The sequence below is a fragment of the Pelodiscus sinensis genome, chromosome 4 (assembly GCF_052426305.1).
Source record: "Pelodiscus sinensis isolate ZL-2025 chromosome 4, ASM5242630v1, whole genome shotgun sequence".
Taxonomy (NCBI): Eukaryota; Metazoa; Chordata; order Testudines; family Trionychidae; genus Pelodiscus; species Pelodiscus sinensis.
The window spans coordinates 109,067,049-109,086,841 of NC_143055.1; the positions used below are offsets into that span (position 1 = coordinate 109,067,049).

The 19,793-nt window shown below is 43.0% G+C and overlaps 2 protein-coding genes across 3 annotated transcripts in view; one reads left to right on the top strand and one right to left on the bottom strand.

Moving 5' to 3' along the window:
• Window positions 1–916: 916 nt before the first annotated feature.
• On the top strand, window positions 917–15,869 carry GIMD1 (GIMAP family P-loop NTPase domain containing 1). Its single transcript, XM_006119307.5, has 2 exons — window positions 917–1,480; window positions 15,609–15,869. The coding sequence occupies exons 1-2, from the start codon at window positions 1,076–1,078 to the stop codon at window positions 15,867–15,869; spliced, it is 666 nt and encodes a 221-aa protein (XP_006119369.3). The 5' UTR covers window positions 917–1,075.
• AIMP1 (aminoacyl tRNA synthetase complex interacting multifunctional protein 1) overlaps window positions 15,423–19,793 on the bottom strand; it is a 53,638-nt gene continuing 49,267 nt past the window's right edge. For both annotated transcript variants that reach the window (XM_006119308.5, XM_006119309.5), the window contains exon 7: window positions 15,423–18,819. In XM_006119308.5, coding sequence (XP_006119370.2) covers window positions 18,653–18,819 — 167 coding nt within the window. In that variant the 3' untranslated portion in view covers window positions 15,423–18,652. The remainder of the gene's footprint in view (window positions 18,820–19,793) is intronic.

The window sequence follows — 19,793 nt, forward strand, 5'->3', positions numbered from 1 at the left end:
ATCACTGGGATTGCTAATTCAATGTTCTCTGTAATTATTAATGTAGTGCCTATTTTCTTACATTTTTCTAAAAAGTTAATTCAACAGTTACTCCCCCTTCCTAGGAAGTTCAATAAATTTCCATACTTGAATAGTCAGAGGATGAATTCATCCTTCATGAGGATGAAGAATTCATTAAGCACTAGATCTTACATGTGATGATAGTGTCTCTTGTAATATGAGGGCTAGTTAAAAATAGCCTCTTGAACTGGTCTCTCAGAGCCTAAATAATAAATACACAATGTTGGGTGACTGTCTAAAGATACTTATTGAGTAAGAATCCTAGGATTATGCACACTAAATTACAGTCCTTTTTAAACAATGCTCCTGAAGTTTCTAGTGTCACTGGTCTAGATAAGCAAACATTTTATTCCCAGATACAGGCACTGTCTCCAACATGTCCCTTAATTATTTTTTAACTATAAAATGTATTTAAAGTCCTTTTGAGACAATTAATGCATAGAATCTGCATTCAGGTATTAAAGACTTAAGATATTGATTTAATGTAATGTGGTAGGCACTATAAAGAGGAGCTCCTCCAGCTTTAACTTAAAAAAAAAAGTCATTCCTCTTCTCCATCCTCTGGTTTCTCTCCCTTCATTGGCTCCATCACCTTCTATTCTGTGGTCTCCTGTTATTCCCCCTCTCCTTAGCTGGACTGTTTTCCCTACATTGGTCAGGTGTGCTCCATCTCTCAGCTCACTCCTGGTTCTTCTTCTTGACTCTAAATTCTCTTGATATGGGGATCTGCTGATGTGGACAACTGAGAAGCACCTCAATCAAGGCTCTTTAATTGCGGATACCATGGGTGGCCAGAGAATACGGTGGAATGCTCTTTCAGGCCAACCAGAGGTACTTCTCTGGTTGGCACTTTATTCCCCATGCTGCTCAAGTGCTTCAGACAGAGCAAGACCAGGTGCCTCAAGGGGCTGTTCTTATGGTTGAATGGTTATTTCTGAATGTTGCTTAGACATCACTCAACTAAACAGCTATTAACAGCGTTTGTTTCTATAGTTGCTGAACAGGCGTGTGGACCATGGCAGATACAATGTCTGACACCGATGAGACCATCATCAATCTTCTTTTGGTTGGCAGGACCCAGAGTGGCAAAAGTGCTGCTGGGAACAATCTTCTGGGCAGCTTTGACTTTGACAGCCATCTGTCCCCAAGCTCTGTAACCACATGCTGCAACCTTGGCCGCAGCTGCCGCCTCTCAGGCTTCACACGCCGAAAAGGCCATGAGCTAGCCCTGCGAGTTCGTGTGCTGGACACTCCGGGGTATCCTCACAGCAGCCTGAGCAAAGAAGAGGTGCGGCAAGCAGTGAAGGGAGCTCTGGTGCAGCACTTTGGAGACAAGGGCCTTCACCTAATACTCTGGGTCCTAAGAGCTGACTTGCCTTTTTATGAGGAAGAAAATCACCGCACAATTCAGCTAATCCAGGTAAACACTTCTGTGCATACTAGCACTCTGTTTTCAGAATTAGGAGCCCTCAAGCTGAGGCGTAGCAAGGGTGTTATGCGCCCGGAGGCAAAAGCAAAATTTGCCCCCCACCCCCAGAACCTGGTGCATAGCTAAGCCTGACAGGAGTGGGGAGCTTGTACCGCATCTTCCCCCACCCCCTCCAGTTTGGGGAAGGCACTATCCCACTGTTGAAGAGGGAGGAAGGTCAGGCTGGGGGTGCAGAGGCAGGGAGGAGGCTTCAGCAGGCAGTGGTGGATGGAGGAGGAGCAGGCGACCAGAGGTCTGATAGGGGGAGCAGAAGGGCAATTACCCCCCCTACATCAGAGAATGTAAGATTAATTTACCTGTTAAAATAACTCAGAAAAAAACTGTTTAAATAAAACACAACACAAGAATCGCCCTCGCTTTCTTGAAGTAATAAGTAGCCTAAAGCTGAGGATAGAGAGCCTCGCTTGCAGAGTGTCTGCCAGGAGGACTTTTTCCTTCAGGCTGCTGTGAGATTCTATCCTTAAGTAAAAGAGAGAGGTCTCTCCGAGCTGCTCTTCCAAATTTCTCACAAGCCATAGATATCAAGATTCAAGGCCAACCTTACCCTTGGCAGACTGCCTTGCCAGGTATTCACAATCACAACGTCCAAACACGTATAAGACTTTTAGTTGAGAAAGCCATGTTAATCCCAAGTCTCTGCTATGACTGAGAGATGTGGGTGACCTATAGAAAACACCAGCATTTTCTTTGGAAAAGCCACAACAAAACGTGGGAGGATTGATCACCTCAGTAATGCCAACTCCTTTAGAATTGAGGCTCTGATCATCCAGCACCAACTGAGGTAGAGCATGTACTGTGTGCACATGTCTGATATTTTACCAAAACTGTTACCTGCCCAACTTGTCAAAAGAGAAGGGAAACAGGAAGGCCAAAAGGAATAGTTTAGAGTAGTGTTTCTCAACCTTTTGTTATAAAGTATCCCTTTTAAAAAATGTATAAGTACCCCCAGTACCTACAGTTTTCAGACACACACAATTTTTTCTACAATTGCAACATGAAGTTGTTTAAACAACTTAATCATATCCCCATCTCTCCTTACAAGGTACATTGCCCATGGAGGCTGGGCTATTTTATACATAAAGGTACTGAGAAATGTATGTGTGTATATTATGTAAATAATACCAAATAATAACTGCCAAATGAGACTACTTCCCAACCTGCTTAGAAAGGGCCTAATTTAAAATTTTAATTTTAATCTAGGATTGAGCCCAAAACAATCTGTTGATATGACCCAAAAAGATCCAGATAACATTTAGTCACCCTTCAAACATATAAGAGACCAATCAGGAAAAGCCCCACTGCCTGGTCTTCGAAGAAAATGATCTTTGAAGAATATTGGAGAGAGACTGAATTTATTTTTTCTGACAGCAGCACTTTCTGTCACTGAATGTGGGGTCTTCAGCACAGGTTTCACTTGATGTGTCAGAACAACACAGAAATGCTGTGTCATAGCTAGCTCCATTCAGGTCAAAGCAACGTGCACCCCAAAGACAGAAGAACAAATCCCTTGAAGCTGGCAGACAAAACATCTTACCTCTTCACAGAGCTCACAAAGGGTTTTGTTCACCCAGAGACTAAAGTCATGACAACTGTCTCTGGAGAGAGACAAAACGTCTTGCCTCTCGGTGGACATACCAAATGTTTTTATGTGGCATCTTACCATGCTGTTTAAATCGACTGCTTGGATGAGGAAGACTTACAAAGAGTCTGTCCATCATCCACACTGGAGCAACATGGCGATTTACCACTGTGGTAACAGACCTGATCGCTCTGTGGGCTCTTGTGGAGCAGCACAGAGCCTGCAGCAGTCTCTTGGTGGGAGAGGCCAGGGGTGCCTCTATTCCAGTGGTTCTCAAGCTTTTTGGCCCATGGACCACATGACTCAGTGTAAACCTTTCTGCAGACGGCCAGTTGCTAATGGACACCCACCTTTAATTACACAATTATGCCCAAGCCATTTTCCTCGTGCTGCAGCTGGGGAGAACTGTTTAATTGAAATTAAACCAATTAAATGTTAACTCTCTCATGTTAGTTTATCAAACTTCATTTTAAATAAAGTAGAATATTAATTTGTCCAATATAAAAGGTTTCAATGTTTTCTTTACTTATGGCAGGGGTAAGCAACCTTTTTTGGATCAGGGGCCACAGATTCACAGAAAAAAGTCAGATGGGAACCACACAAGTGAGAAACAAAAACACTCTTTCCAAAACCCCAACCCTCACTTAGGTGGCCCCCACCAAGACCCCTCACTCCTCTGGCAGTCCAGCCCCAAGGGGTGAGGAGAAGCAACAGGGAGAACTGAGAGTCAAGGCTTTCCAGAGGCTAGATTTGCTTTTCTGATTATTTTATGGACCCCTTAGGTTCTAAAGTGGGGACAAAAATAAGGAGTTCAGTGTGTGTGAGAGGGCTGCCAAATGAGCAGGATAGGGATGGGGTGTAGGATCTGGGAGGGAGGTGAGGGGCAGAAAGGGGCAAGATCTGGGTGGTAGGTAGGGTGCAGAAGAAGGCTGGATGTAGGGTGTCTGGCCAGGGGGAGTGAGCAGGAGTAGACTGGAGTAGGGTATCTGGATAGGAGGGAGGGTGCAAGGAGGGAGACTTGGGTAGGAGTTGGACCTTCCTGATCTGGCACCAACTGGACCTGACTGGTCCCAGATGAGGGATTTTTTGGACCAGCGGAAGTCATTTTAGGGCTCCTGGTTCCTCCACTCCCAACTAGGCTTCTTTGCACTTTCCTCCCCTGCAACCCAACTGAGCTGCCCACTCCCACTGGTTCCCTGCACCGTTCCCAAAACCACCCCCCACAATCCAAGGGAGCACAGCACCATTTCCCTGCAGCACCAGTTCCCTGCATCCCCTCACAGCCCAGATGAGCTACCCTCCTGTTCCTATGCCTTCCCCCATCTACCTCAGCCTAGTTGAGCCCCCCACTGGTTGGTTCCCTGCATGCCTCCCCAGAGCACAGCTGAGCCCCGTTTCCCTGCACCTCTCCCCACCCCCAAGTCCCACAGAACTGCTGAGCCCAGCTCTTATTTCCTGACCCTCCCTCCAAGTCTAGCCTGGCAACTTCCTCCTCCTGCAGCCAAACTGAGCTCTGAGCTCCACATCTCCCTCTCCCACCCCTCAGCCCAGAACCCGGCACCTCTTCACTCTCGCAGCCCAGCTGAGCTCCGTTTCCCTGAACCTTCCACCAAACCGCACAGACATGCTGAGCCCAGCACGGATTCCCTGTCCCTCCCCCTTGAGTCCAGCACCAGGTTCTCAGCACCTCCCTCCTCCTGCAGCCCAGGTAAGCCCAGTGCCCCGCACCTCCCACCGCAGCCCAGTGCCCCCTAGAGGCGTAACGAGGGGGGAATCAACTGCCCCCCCCCCGCCCTGCTGCCCCCTCACTACACCTCTGCCCTCAAGTGGTTATCAGCTGAAGTAGAAAGGAAACAGGTAACCACAATGTATACCCCCTTCTTTCCCACAGCCCAAACTTGTTCTAGCTAGAACTCAGGGGGCATTTTTGTGCTGCAGACAAGCTTTTCATGTTAAATTTGATACACAAAACTGGTGGCCAAGTATTATTCACTGTTGCCAATTATAGGAGGGCTTAGCCGAAAGGGGCCTGTGTGTCTGGTTTACCCATTAAGAATGTATTCCTTGCTTCCCTCATAACAGGATTTACATTTATTGCCTTTTGAGGTTTATTATCAAGGACCCAGATGTGTTCAGCAGAAATGTCAGCTTAATCATCTGCTGTTAGAAGCTGAACAACTGCATGCAAAGAAATGCAGGATGAAATAAGGTGTTTTGAATAAAGGTGTTTTAAATTGTGGAAAGCCCAGAGAAACTTCAAAAATTAATACTTTCTACCAGAACCTTCTCTATTCCCCCTCAAAATAATACACATTCCAAGAATATAATAATTAGTAGCTAAAATGAGAGGAATATTTAATCAAAGACATTAGTATTATAGTACGGCAGTAGAACCTCAGAGTTACAGGCTGACCTCTCAACCACACATCGCATTTGGAACCAAAAGTATGCAATCAAGCAGCAAAACACACAAATACAGTACAGTACTATGTTAAAGAAACTTCTAAAAATAATAAAGGGAACAATGTTCAACCTGCATTCTCATCATCTGCACCAATCAGAGTATCAGGAGCAGGTTTTCACAGCACTATTGTGGATTTGGGACTGGGCTTGACAGTCTGTGCCACATACTTCACATTTCAAGACTCCCCATTTTTTTTTTGTTTAATTAAAAAGTACAAGGCAGCACAGTGACACGGTCAAAAAAAAAAATTCCACACAAGACAATCTTGGCAGATTTAGGGCAAGAATCCAAAACACTTGGTTCTCAATTCATGCTTATTCCAAATCTAATTTAATTTAAAATAGACCACAATAGTTTCACAATAGAAAACTGTTAGACAGTAACCATATATTTGCTTTGACTACAATAATTTCTGCTCAGGCAAGACTAACTGGTATTTATTTTTAATGGAATGCTGCTAAAAGCTAAATTCTTTTCAGTTCCTAACAGACAACTGAAAGTTATTTTCCCCTAGAAATCTGGTACAACAACATAGTTTTGTGGGTGTTTTGGAAGATGCTGAAATCGGGTGGTGGGTTATGGAAAAAAGAAATTCCTTTCCCTTGAACTGTGCAATGGACATTTCTAACATTTCTCATATGAATGCGCTTCTTTGAAAGTGGGTCAGTAGGGGGAACACTGGTTATCATTTCATAGTGTCTATACTAAAACCTATAGGAATTAACTTTCTAAAGAAACATGATATTATTCTGACCTAGAAGAGAAAAATCAAGCTCCCATTAGCAGGTGCTTTTGGGATAAAACCCAGTGTCAAGGAAAAGGAGAAATGAATCAGAATTCTTTGCACCAGCCTTTCCATATGCTATTGGCTGACTAACTCTGTTGGAAAGGAGATTAAAGATATCAGCAGATAAGCAAATGGGGAGACGATCCTGTTTTCCCTCCCTCTACTTGTCCCCTGGAATTGAAACCTACTACTTCTGTTTCATGTTTCTTTTATAATTACGGTTCACAGTTGACATAATGGTTAGCTATTTTTTTCTAAAAGCCCAGATGTTATGATATCATCAAACAGGGCAGGATAGCTAGCTGTATTTTGGAAAAAGTGTATATATTCTGAATAATGTTTATATTTTAACTTTCCCAGAAGGACACTAGTACCATGAAAACCTTTTAGCAATCAGAAACAATTTCACAGCAATCCCTCTCCATATTAGGGGGCTGCATAATGATAAGCCACCCAGAATATAAAAGTGAGTAGTCCTGTAGCACCTTAGAGACTAACAAAAATATATAGGATCATGAGCTTTTGTGGGTAAAACCCACTTCATTAGTGGATTTTACCCGCAAAAGCTCATGAGCCTATATATTTTTGTTAGTCTCCAAGGTGTCACAGGATTCCTCGCTGTTCTTAAAGTTACAGACTAACCCCTCAGACTTTCCACCTTTTCTGAATTTTCAATTTATGGGTGTGGTCTAGGGACTTGAGCACAAGGCTATGGGCCAGAAATTCTCAAGTATTAACTTATACGCTCTCTTGCTTGACCCTGAGCCAACTACTTAACTGCCAAATTTAACAGGCAGCAGCTTTAAAAACCAAACATAAGGAAGCACTTCACACAATTCACAGTTGACCTGTGGAGCTCGTTGCCAGAGGATGTTGTGAAAACTGGAAACACAAAGTTGGTTCAGACAAGAATAAAGATAAGCTAATGGAGGACAGATCCATCAATTGCTATTACCAAGATGGACAATTCTGCAACCTATTGCTTTGAGTGTTCCTAAACTTTCAACTGCCAAAAGCTGGACTAGATGACAAGGGATGGACCATTCAGTAATAGCCCTATTCTGTTCATTCTCTCCAGCACGTGGCACCAGTCACTGTTGTAAGATAGGATACTGTAAGATAGGATACTAAATGGGTCCGTGGACTTATAGTAGGTCAGGACAGCAATGTAGTAAACACAGGATTCACTGGTGTGGTTTCCTGCTCCATCAGTGATGATAAATGTTCAAGTGCATGCATTTTCATATGCTCCCTCAGTATATCAGGCCAGACAGCTAGCATAATAGACTTCAAGAGAGACTCCAAAGACCACAGACTCAAATATGAAGGCACCTGAGTCGGATTTATTGTTGACCGAAGTACATTTAATAGTGGTTGCTAGTCAGACAGCCCCAAGCCTCTATTCGTTTGTACCCATATCACTATCAACATACTAGGACTTTTTGTCTACACCCAGGGTGGGCAAAAGGGCCTGAGCGGGCTGGGTCTGGCTTGCCAAGAGAGTTGATCCACCCTGCAGAGGCTCTGCGCTTCACCCCAGGCTGGGCGGGAGGAGACTTTGCATGCTTCCCTCCCTACCCTCAGGCCAGTCTGGGCATGAGGAAAGCATGTAAAGTCTTCCTTCCACCCTGACTCCGCCCTGCAAAGAGTGCATGGTGCTTAGAAGCACCGCACACTCCTGGCAGGGTGGGAGGAATTTCACATGCTGCCGCTGCCCCCAAGTCGTGATTGGCGGGAGGGAAACATGCACGACACCTCCTTCCACCCTGCAAGTGGTGCAGTGATAAGCACCGCATGCTCCTTGCAGGACAGGGGTAGGGTGGGAGGAGACTTTGTGCGCTCTTCTCTATCCTTGGCCAATTGGGTGAGGAGAGTGGAGGGGTAGAAAAGAGCACATGAAGACTCCTCCTGCCCTGCAAGGGGCTCAGCTCTTAGTCCGTCATCCGCCAGCACTGCTCAGCAAGAGACTGAATCTAAGCACAGCGATCCCTTGCAGGGCTGAGGAAGGGAATGAGACTTCACGTGCTCCCCTCCCCAGGTCGTGATTGACCTGGGGGCAGCACGTGAAGTCTCCTCCCACCGCCAGGGGCACAGAACAGCTGGCAGGTTTCTTGGGGCGGGGGGGGGGCGGGGGGGGAAGGAAGACTTCATACGCTCCTCCACCCTCAGACCAATCAGAGTCTGTAGGCAGGGAAGTACGCAAGTGTCCTGGCCTCTTCCTTTCTGCCTGAGGCCCTGCCCCTTCTGGGGTGGCCCAGGGCCACTTAAAACATTTCTTAAGTGGCCCCAGGTAAAAAGCGATTGCCCAGCCCTAGTCTACACAGAGGCAGCATGTAATAGAGGCCAAAGGAAGCTAAGCCTCCCCACTAGGATTGCCAGGTGGCCGGTTTTGAACCGAACAGTCCAGTATTTGAGCTGTTTGGGAAAAATTGTGAAAATAGAAATGTCCACTGCTGTCTAAATAAGATGTAATATAGATTGTGATGTTATATCAAGTGCGTTGGGTATTTTTGTTGAAGCCATCTAGCAACCCTACTCCCCACCCCTTGTGCTGTGCGGAAATGGAGGATGGAGCAGTGGCAGATTCAGGCTCCTCCCCTGAAAAGTCTCCCCCTTCCGTAGCTGCAGGGCTAGAGGAGCTCTCCCCACTGCTCTGGGGCTGCAGCAGGGAAGGGAAGGAGTGAATGGAGGGAGGCTCTCAGGGAGAAAAGGCAGAGAGTGCAGAAGGGCAGTATGGCTGTGAGGGAAAGGAGGCGGCTCCAGGCTCAGCACCCTCCAATCAAGGTCCAGCTGCAGTTCCAGCTGTGGTTGAGCTCTCAGCTCCCCCTCCACGCCCCCAGCCAAGCTCTCCATCCCCTCCCCCACGCCGCTGCCAGGACCACAAAAAAGGAGAGTAAGGAAGTGCGAGCCTAACCGGAGCAGGGCAATCGTCAGAACCAGTCCGCCCATAGGAGGATTCGGGAGGCCTGGCGTGGCAGCAGGGATTCCCCTCACTCACTGTAGTGGCAGGATCCAGAGTGGCCTGGTAGCCTGTTCCACTCCACCACCCTCTCCTGGCTGGCTGCACTCTGCTTCATTGCGGCAAGGAGAAGTCGAGTGCCTTGGTCCTAAGGTGCTCCACCTCCCACTGCCAAGGAGAAACAGGCTACAGCTGCTTTGGACAGGGCAGTGCCGTGCCTCCAGCTCCTGCCACTTTCTTGGGGGAAGGAGGGGTGGATGAGAGAGAATCATGACCCCTGCCACTGTCCTGCACCAGGCCCTGTAATGCCCCAGCTTGTGTTGCACATGAAGAAGGGACACAGGGGCAGAGCATGGACAAAGCAGAGGTAGGGCTTGAGGAAGGGGTGGAGCAGGCTGGGGCAAGGTGGGGCCAGGAGCTGCAGCAGTGGGGTTGCCCTGGGTCTCTCGCCTGGGATACAGGTAGGGGGTTGCCCCAGACCCTACACCCCCTAGGGAAAGCCCTGGTTGTAGTACAAGGGGTTGAATGGGGGAGGGGTGCCAGGCTCAGCACTCCTGCCATGGCAAAAGGGCAGAATCACCAAGTTTCAAATTGCACAAACTTGAGAGTGCTCCCCCTTCCCCGTTTATCAGTTGCTCTCCCTCACTTCAAACAGGCACAGGGTTAGGCCAGAAATGAGGGGCTCAGGGTGTGGAATTAAGCTACAGGCTGGGGGAGGGAGCTGGGATCCAGCAGGGTGTGAGAGCTCTTGCAGGGGGGTGTAAACTCTAGAGCAGGGCCAGTGTGGGGTGCAGGAGACTAAGCTGGAGCCAAGAGGCTCAGGATACAGTTTGAGCATAGGGGCGCTTACCTCAGGCAGCTTCCGGAAGCAACCAGCATATCCCATCCCTGGGCTCAGGAGCAGCTAGGCAGCTCTGCATACTGCTCCTTCCTGCAGGTACTGTCCACACCGTTCCCATTGGCTAGGGGAGCAGAGTCAGCAGTTGGGTCAGGGAACAGGGGTAGCGCACAGAAATCCCTTAACACCCCTACACCTAGAAGCTGAACATACTGGTTGCTTTCAGAAGCTGTGCAGAGCCACGGCAGGTTTGGAGCCTGCCTTAGCCCCACTGACAGGACTTAGGCCTATTAAAGTCTCCTAGATTGCCTTTAATAGTCACCAGGACATTGAAGCCAAGTCCTAAAGACTGCTAGCCAAGTCGGAGGGTCGGCAACCCTAACAGAGTTGTACTTCAGTCTCACCCAATCCTTTCAGGCCCATGGCAGACTGAGAGCAAGTCAGAGAAAAACCTTCACTAGAAGGAGCTGGCAAGGGGCTAACCTCCCCCAAGGGAAAGTCCAGCCACCACCCATGCACCTATATATTTATTTCATTTAGACATTATTTCCCCTTTCTATAATAAAAGCCATATGATTGATTACTAGTGCAGGAGAGACACATACATAGTACCATAACGACAGTTGCAATGATTGAAATATAAATGCCTACTGCTTTATTCATATCAGCAATGTGCACAAGGCAATCAATGAGCCCTTGAACTCTGCAATATAGTAGAAGAAAGTTCTCTCCCTCATTTCCCGAGTACTTTAGCCAACAGTAGATGCACATTTGCTTACTCCATAGCAATAAAGCACTTCCTTTAGCTGTTGTTATAGCACCGAGCAATTATTGACAATTTCACATTTGTTTTGCACCAATAAATTGATTTGTTTAAAAACAGATTTCAAATAAAAGAGTACTAGAACATCAAAGCTTCTTTCTCTGGGACAGGGTGCTTCTGGCTGCAGGTACCCCGTTTCCCATACTGCCTAGCCCATTTGCATAGTTCCTTTTTCATAATACACAGTTTACCTCATACCTTTAATCCTCAAATTCCAAGCACTAAATATCAAAACACAGTCGTATACCAGAAGGTCTTAAGGCAGCTTTCTTTACCACATCTAGCTCTCCATCGCTTAGTGTTTGAACCCTGTCTTTTCCCCTCATTCTCATTAGCCCAACCATTACCCCCAGCTGCTAACAATTCCCACCATTATTGGCTATTCCAATTAAGCTCATGATCTTCTCTGTTATGCAATTACCTGACCTGGAGGCTAGATCACACGTGCCTTTCTCTGTCTGGTGTTTGTGTGTGCCCCTCACCACAGTATGGATACCATTTAGATTAGTGACGCCCAAACTTCTCACATCTGTTTCCCACCTTGCTGGAAACACTGCTCTGCAGCGGTGAGTGCATATAGGGTAAGGGAGCCCTGCAGTAGCGGGCAGGTCCAGGGCTGGAAACAGAGCCGCGGAAGGGGATTGAGCTTGCGAATGAAGCTGAGGCCAAGGCGGAGCTGGCAGCCTAGATTGCAGCAGAACTGGGGGCAGAACCGGCCTGAGTGGCGCTCCCTTCCCTTCTCAGGAGCTGGCCTAGGCCCAGCCCCCCACAGGGACTTCTGTTTTACATTGGAATACCTTGAAGCTGTCTAGACTGACAGTAGTTATCTAATAATTGCTCAGTCACCTACATAAAAAACTAGATCTCAGTTAAAGTTGCCAGGAGATAGGTAAGCAAATCCAGGCTAACATCAAGCTCTGGTTCAAGATGTAAAACAACAGTATTTTCCAATTTTTTTCCCATTTGAAAACCCCCCAAAACATTTCAAGATACAGCTGAATTCTGTTCAATCACCTTTCTGTTTCTTTTGCAGATCCCTTAGACATAGTTCTAGAAACAGGAAAACCACTGGAACAGAGGCTCTCTGGTCCATATTTTTCCCCAGTTCCTCCCACTTTTTAGTTTTTGTTGTTGCTGCAGTCTCCCGTTTTTAGTTATGTTGATTATCTACCACGTGGCTTAGAAGAAACAACTGAGTGTGAAGGTTTATAGTCTACAACATAGTTTCATATCTGGGAATTGTAGAGACTGACCTGTAGACTATCTTCATATTCCAAAGTGCACATTTACTTAATACAGTATTAAAATCCATTAATTTTTCATTCACATTACCTATTTTCTGCATTCATAAAATACCACTCAAAGTGAACAGTCCAACTTTATTGAAAAGGCATCAGCTTTAAAAAGAGGTAGCTTGCTGGCACTAACAAGTATTTCATGCTGACCTAAGATTTTAGACCGTCCCTTCTTTTCCCTCCCTACTCAGACATGAAATACTGCCCAGGAAAATTAGATTGGCATAGCATGATCCCCAGGAGACTTCAATAGTCTTTTGTTCTTCTCCTTTCTGGAAACTCTTTGCAATACGTTTTATTTTGCAAGATGAGTTTGGCAACTCCTGTAAATTTAACAAACAACAAGAGGTCTGGTAGCACTTTATAGACTAACAAAACATGTAAATGGTATCGTGAGCTTTTATGGGCACAGCCCATTTCTTCAGATGGCTAAAGAATTGGGCTATGCCCACGAAAGCTCATACCAACATGTTTTGTTAGTCTATAAAGTGCTACCAGTCCTTTTGTTGTATTTTAAGTTTATCCTGTACAGACTAACTCAGCTACCCCCTGAAGATTCTGAACTATTGTAAATGTTATGGATATGAAGGAAAAGCTTTAATCAAAGATATTGCAGAAGCTTTATGATCTGAAGATGATCAGAGGCTGGATTATCTCCATTGCTCCTGAATGCTCTTTCCACAGGCAGACAGATTTCCATGACCAAGCATTCCTTATCAACTCTTCTGTGTCTTGTTCTGAGTTCTGATGGATTTTGTTCCAGAAGAACACTGTAAATTTGATTCTCGTAAGTGCTGGTCTCCCCATAGATGTGATACCTGAGATTGTTAATTATACATAAATGAAGCATATTTAACAAACATGGGACCTTTATATTTTCTTACGACATTATGGATTAAGAATTCAGGCTTCGCTGAGTTTTTGAAGCAAAATCAACTAATTGACCAAATTACTGTAGGACTTCAGTCCAATTTAAAACTGGTAATGGAGTATTTATACAATATTGGAAAACTTGATTCAATTTGGTTGATATAATTTATAAATTCCCCCTATTGTTTCAATTTAACATTCTTCACTTTGTACCACTATATTGTACATTGCTGCTGTGTGAAGTTAAACCACTGATCCATAATCACATCACCTTGAGAAGTGGCTGCATTTCAGTGGAGAGCAAAGACATTTTTCTATATCAACTGTGCACAACACCAAGTTCCTCTAAGATGAAAGGCACCAAACCAAGACCCAGAGTGACAATTCTCAACCACATCAATTCAAATTACTTTTCTGTGAAAATGTACATACCAAATCCCATTTAGGAATAGGCTGGGTTCTCAAACATAACTTCAGGGAATGGAATTGCATGACAGGGATGTTAAATTGTGTTTAAGCAGCTAATCAAGTGGTGGAAGGAATTTCCATTACTACTCAATTAGTCAATAAGGGTGGAAACTGCAGAGCTTCTGGCCCCAAAAGCTAAACCCACTATGGCTCTGCCTTTTAAATGGCGGCTCTCATATTTAAAAGGCAGAGGTGCGGGGGGAGACCAGACACAAGCTAGGAATTAGCTGATTCCTGGCTTGCACCCCATCCCCCTTCTGTGCCTCTGCCCTCCTGTGGAGACGGGTGCTGGGGGAAAACAGCTTTTAAGCCGGCTCCCCCCAGCACTGGCTCCTGCTCCCCTCTACCTCCCGCCTCTCTCTGTTAAGAGTAGCAAGGGCAAGGGGGGAGCAACTAGTCAAGTAGTGACTCAAATACCCAATAAGCAGATGCTTATCAGGTAGTCAACTATTCGACTAGACACTTACATCCCTATTGCCTCTAATTTCTAAAATAACCTCAACTATTATGTTACATGATAGTATTCTATTAGAACATTTAGATTTGGATTAAAAAAAAATAACCTGCATAATAGGTTGATCCTGTCTGGTCCGGCACACTCTGGTCCAGCAATGCATGTTCTGACTTGATTTTAGTTAGCCAGATGTCCACTTATCATGGGCATGCCTATGTTTTCCACAATCCCATAAAGTTTGTTTACAGCCGCAAGTCCTTGTTGTAATTTAGAAGACATTTAGGGATACATTAGAGCTAAGAGCCCAGTAAGCAGTGGAAGTGTTGGTAATGCGGCTTGACAATATTGACCACCTGTGGTTCAGACAAAAGAGGTTCTGCCTGTAGTCATACCTGTTTCATGGGCACAGACTATTTTTAAAATACTAAAAAAATTAGCACTCTCAAAATATAAGAAATTAAAGACCAGATTCTGTAAAGCATTGAACCTTAAAGCTTTACATTTAAGCTCTTAAAATAAAACTTTATGCCTGGGTTCTATGGAAAGATAATGGACTAGGATTCCTTATCTTCCCCCAATTTTGGCTATGCATCATAGTCTTATTTGCAAGAATATCTGTCTTCCAGATTTTATACAAAGCACCACTGTGATCAACAGGACTCTGCCATGCCAAAAGGATATGGCCTAACACATCCCAGTTACAGGCACTTTTCCTTAAACTACATTTTAGTATCAGGTGCTTTTGAAGTAAAAATGTGAATGAAAAATACATGCTACAAGCATAAACTTACTACTGTATCATCCACTCTACATACTTAGTTGAAAGAATATTGTCAAGAGGTTTATTTACCACTAACTCTTGCAAGACATAAATCTGAACAGTATTTTCCTTGAGATATGGCCCATGTTGGCAACTCTTTTACTGCATAGGTACTAACAGATGCAGAGCAGAGGGGGGCATTTTCTTAGTAGCCCTATCAGGGAAACATGATTTTTTTTTTCTTTTCTCATCTATAATTATACTTTAAAAAAGAAAAAAAGACAGGAATGCTCTATTTACAAATATTAGAGTCCAACGTATAGTATTAACATTCTCTACTGTGTTTTAATATTGCTTTGTATCAGATTATGTTTTCACACAGTATGAATGTCTTACAATCAACTTTCATATCTTAGTAGGAAAAGATCACTGTTCCTATAGTTCAGTAGCTTTTTGTGGGACCACGAGATGAAGAGTTTGTTTGGTTTCTTTTGGATGGAGTGGAATGCAAATTCCATATAAGAACTTTATACAGTCCGCTTTACAGTCACTGAAAAGAAGACTCTTGACCACCTATTTTAATTATAAATTGTATTAACACTGTTGAAGATCAAGGAATTATAGCCATTTTCTTATCATACAAATTGCATAAAATGAGAACGCATGCTGTAAATTCTGTAAATTCATACACTGTCTATTTTGTGTGCAGGAGGAGATGGGAACAAGAAAAGATAACTATTTCAGATTTGTTTTTCATTACAGGAACTTCTGGGTCCCACATGGAAAAACTTCACTGCAGTCCTATTTACGCATGCAGACAAAATAGAAGAGGCAGGATTGAATGGAGATGAATATTTTCGTGTTGCCTCAGATACACTGTTAAACTTTTTGAGCTCAATACAACAGAGATACATTTTTATAGACAACCAGGTAAACACACTTCAACAGGAAAGAAAAACAATTTTAAGAAAAATAATGGAATTTATAAGACAAAATAGTTACCAGGTACTTCTAGTTAAATAAATTGATGGTGACAAACATATACATTACCTCTCAGGTACTCATTTATTGACTATCTTTTCTCCTTTGGGGTAAAATGACATGCAGAGAAGAGAACATGTTGAAACTGAGATTTGCAATTCACTTATTTGACAGTTGAAACAATTTAGGCTACCAAATGAGCTACCATAATCATATATAGTTGCCTATCACCCTAGTATTTAAGAGCCATCATCACACCAGATCACAGATTCAGGCTGAATTCTGGACAGTGCCCCTATTACTGTATTATTCACAAACATAATACCAGAGGTCATCATATTTTATATTGTAGTTCATAAAGAGTAGGGCACTTGAGTAGAAAATAAGAATTTGTGTGTTCTAAACCATTGTAGTGTTACTATGCATTATTGAATAGCTATCATATTCTATTGGAAGTAGCTGCACTTCAGTGGTGAGTGAAGTGATTCTTCTTTTTTTGCGTTTATGTTTATAGACAGGAGTATACAGTTTGCAAAGACTTGTCAAACCTTACAAGGTTAACAGCCTCATATTCTAATCTGTTTTTCCCAATTTGCTTCACAATGAATCCTAATACAAACAGTTTCAGCTTTTTAAAGAACTTGAGTCCTCACTGGCTGAGTAGATTATAAAGCAGTTTAAATCACTCACATGTGCTGAAAATTATTTAGTGTATTTGGAAGAACTAATGATTGCTGCTAGTTCCCAAATGCATGCAAATTGTTATGGTAGGATATATATACAAAGCACATCTAAAAAATATGTCTTCATCTTTCCATTGTGCTTCTTAATTGTATATCATTGTAATTTTGTTGTTTTCTCAGTTTGCTGTATGACAAATCTGGGAAATTCAGAGATTTATTTTATTGTTTGTTGGTTAGACAATAAATGGACAGTAAATGAAACACTAAAACACTTGGAAGTATATTAAACAATGGATATTTTAAAAGGTTAGTTGTGGATCAATATAGTGCTGCTTTGTCAGCTCATGAAAATATAGGAATTATAACATCTATAATTTGATATTGACTGTACATCAATTGTGGCTACTTTTAACACGTGATGCAGTAAGAGAGTTTAAAAAAGTATAAAAATTAAATTAGATTCTATTTCAGTGAAGTACAGGGGGTCCCCATTATAAATCCAGGTTATGTTCCTAAATAATGCTACTTATAGCAAAACAGGAATTAATACCCATAAGGAATAATGTAATTATGCTTGAGATACAATCCCAGCACTTACAGTTCACACATGGGTATATACATATCATGTACGCATAACCCATACCTATAACCCCGTCCCTCCCCTTGAGCCAGGCACCCTCACCCTCTCCTCCACCAACCCCTCCTCCCCCAGCTCTAACCTAATGCCTGGGTCCTGGAGCCACAGCTTCTATTGCCGTGTGTTGCTCCCTCCAGGCGCTGGGGCATGTGCGCTAAGCAGCCTGCCATGAGCATGTGCTGGGGCGCTGTGCGCAGAGCAGCCTGGCCATGAGCAGCATCAGGAGGAGCCGCATTTTAATTACACTCGCTCGGTCTAGATTGCTGGCTTTTGGGTCCCTTGAAAAATGATTTAAGTGCGGATCTGTGTGACATATAATGATTTTAATTTTCTTAATTAATTGACGACGTATATGTGAAACAACAAATATCCAGGAAACTTATAAGGGGGCTCCCCTATATCTGGTTCTGTATATAATGTACCTCTGAAGAAATTTCATGTAGAAGTTAAAATGAATCCATTTTTGTTTTATTTTTGTTTCATGCATCAGTGTAATATTTAAACTGAACTAAACTAATTTTGTTGGCCAGTCTGTTCTTTAGTGATGATTTATGGATATGACCTATCTACACCCATTTCACTTAAACTGGCAGTCTCTGCTTAGGAGAAGCCCAAAACTATAGGGACAGAGGATTAGACATATCACAAGGGCAACAGAATTCCACTTACTCAACTAACTCTACACTACCTGAACACCTATCATTAGGGACCTTTCTCCAGAGGTCCCTGCTTCCTGAGTAACTCTGTGGGTCACAGTGATTCTTAACCTATTTATCATTGTGGGTTGAATCCCACACTACCTGTATGGCTCTGAGGATACAAAATGGGCTGCAGCGCAGTGTTGAATGGGTTGCAAGCAGACCATGGGCCATAGGTTGAGAACCACTGGTTTAGAGTGTAGAGCAGTGTTTCTCAACCAGTGGTACGTACTCGGGAGGAGTATGTCAACAACTGAAATTTGGAGAAAACTGAACGTGTGTGTGAAGTTTTACAGTGCTTTATGTTTTTTGTACTTTTTACACCCAGAAATTTCACCACGTGCCTGGCTATGATTAAGTTGTTTAACCAAATGTGTTGCAGTGATAGAAACATTTTTATTTGTCTGAAAATTGTAGGTACTGGGGTACTTTTATCTATCTATATAAATAAAAAAGGGGTACTTTTTTTTAAAAAACTGAGAAACTCTGGTGTAGAGCATTTCTCCATCTTTTTCTAAGATAAGCTCAAATATCCTAAGGATTTATACCCCTTATTTCATTGAGAGAGGTGAAGCTTTTAGCCTTAATCAACCTAGTTTAATAACTATTCACACTATTTAGTCTAATCTGAAAAAAGAAAACAAGATGAATGAGTGAATTTTAAAAATGTCAGTCATACCTTTGGAGAAGAGAAGATAAAACAAAAATGAATCAATCATGCCTTGGGGGGAATATATTCATGTCTTTATTGTGCTTGCACCACTTTTCATTTAAGCCCCTGAAAAACTTCTCAGTAATTGGTTTTATTTATTTGATTCCACTGCTGGCCATGGTCTGAGCCCTGCAGACACCCTTTCCCTTCACTTCAAATGGAACTCCTTTGTAGGTAGCAATGCACTGGTCATTAGTATGAAGGTCAGGTTGGATCTGCTCCCAGATCTTCTTCTTAGGATTAAGTTCCTTGTCAGGTTCTCCTGTTTCAATAAATAATAGCAGACATGAAACAAAAGAAAGGATATGGGACTGTATGTACATGTGAGATCGAGAGTATAGTAACATTTTCCTTTGAGAATTTATTTGAGGTCATATTAGCTGCCAAAAATTGTCACTTCAACAAGCCTCAGCATTAAAACTATCAAAATCTTACATTTGAATTGTTTTTTGGGAGGCTGGACATTTTCTGATCCTTACTTCATAGTACTATAGGTCCTTAGAGAAGAAAGATTTATATACCTAACTGTAGTACATAATCACAAAGAGGTAACAGTATGGTGTCTCAACATTTGGATTATGAAGAAAAATGAAGAAAAAATGATTTTGAGATATCAGAAATGCAGGAAGGGAATACTGAATATAGGAACATTGTCCAGGCAGGTGTAGGAGATCTACAACACGGACAGTGAAGTTTTATTTGTTAAAAGTGAAAGATACTCAGATAATCTAGAACTGTGTAGGGTGAGAGAAAGATGCTCCAGTAATTAGGGTGCTAGTTGGGAATTTGAGAGACCTATGTTCAATTCACTTCTCTGCTACGGACTTCCCATGTGATCTTGAACAAGTCACATCTTTACGCCTCACCTTCCCATCTGTAAAATGGGTGTAAGAGTCCCCTCACAGAGGTGTTGTGAGGATAAATAATGAAAGATTATGAGACAAAGGGGATTATGGAAGTACTGAGCTAGTTTTTTTCAGCTACTTTTGTGGAAATGCTACAAACAGGTAAAAGATTAAAATGGTGGAATAATAAAAAAATATATTCCTGTTTCAAAATATTTATTCTCTGCATTTCTTGCCTGACCGTTTAAAAATGACAAGGAAGTCAAAAAAATTATCTGAATACATTCTTCTGCTGCCAGTTTAAAGATGATTTATATTGAATGAATTGCTGCATGCCAACATCATCTTTCATGATCTAAATAAAGCATGACAATCAATTCATTGTATCATT

Bases quoted from the DNA above. Each gene is read 5' to 3' on its own strand.
- GIMD1 (XM_006119307.5), top strand. From the start codon at position 1,076: ATGGCAGATACAATGTCTGACACCGATGAGACCATCATCAATCTTCTT. The intron at 1,481-15,608 runs GTAAACACTTCT...TTTTCATTACAG, and splicing joins GCACAATTCAGCTAATCCAG to GAACTTCTGGGTCCCACATG.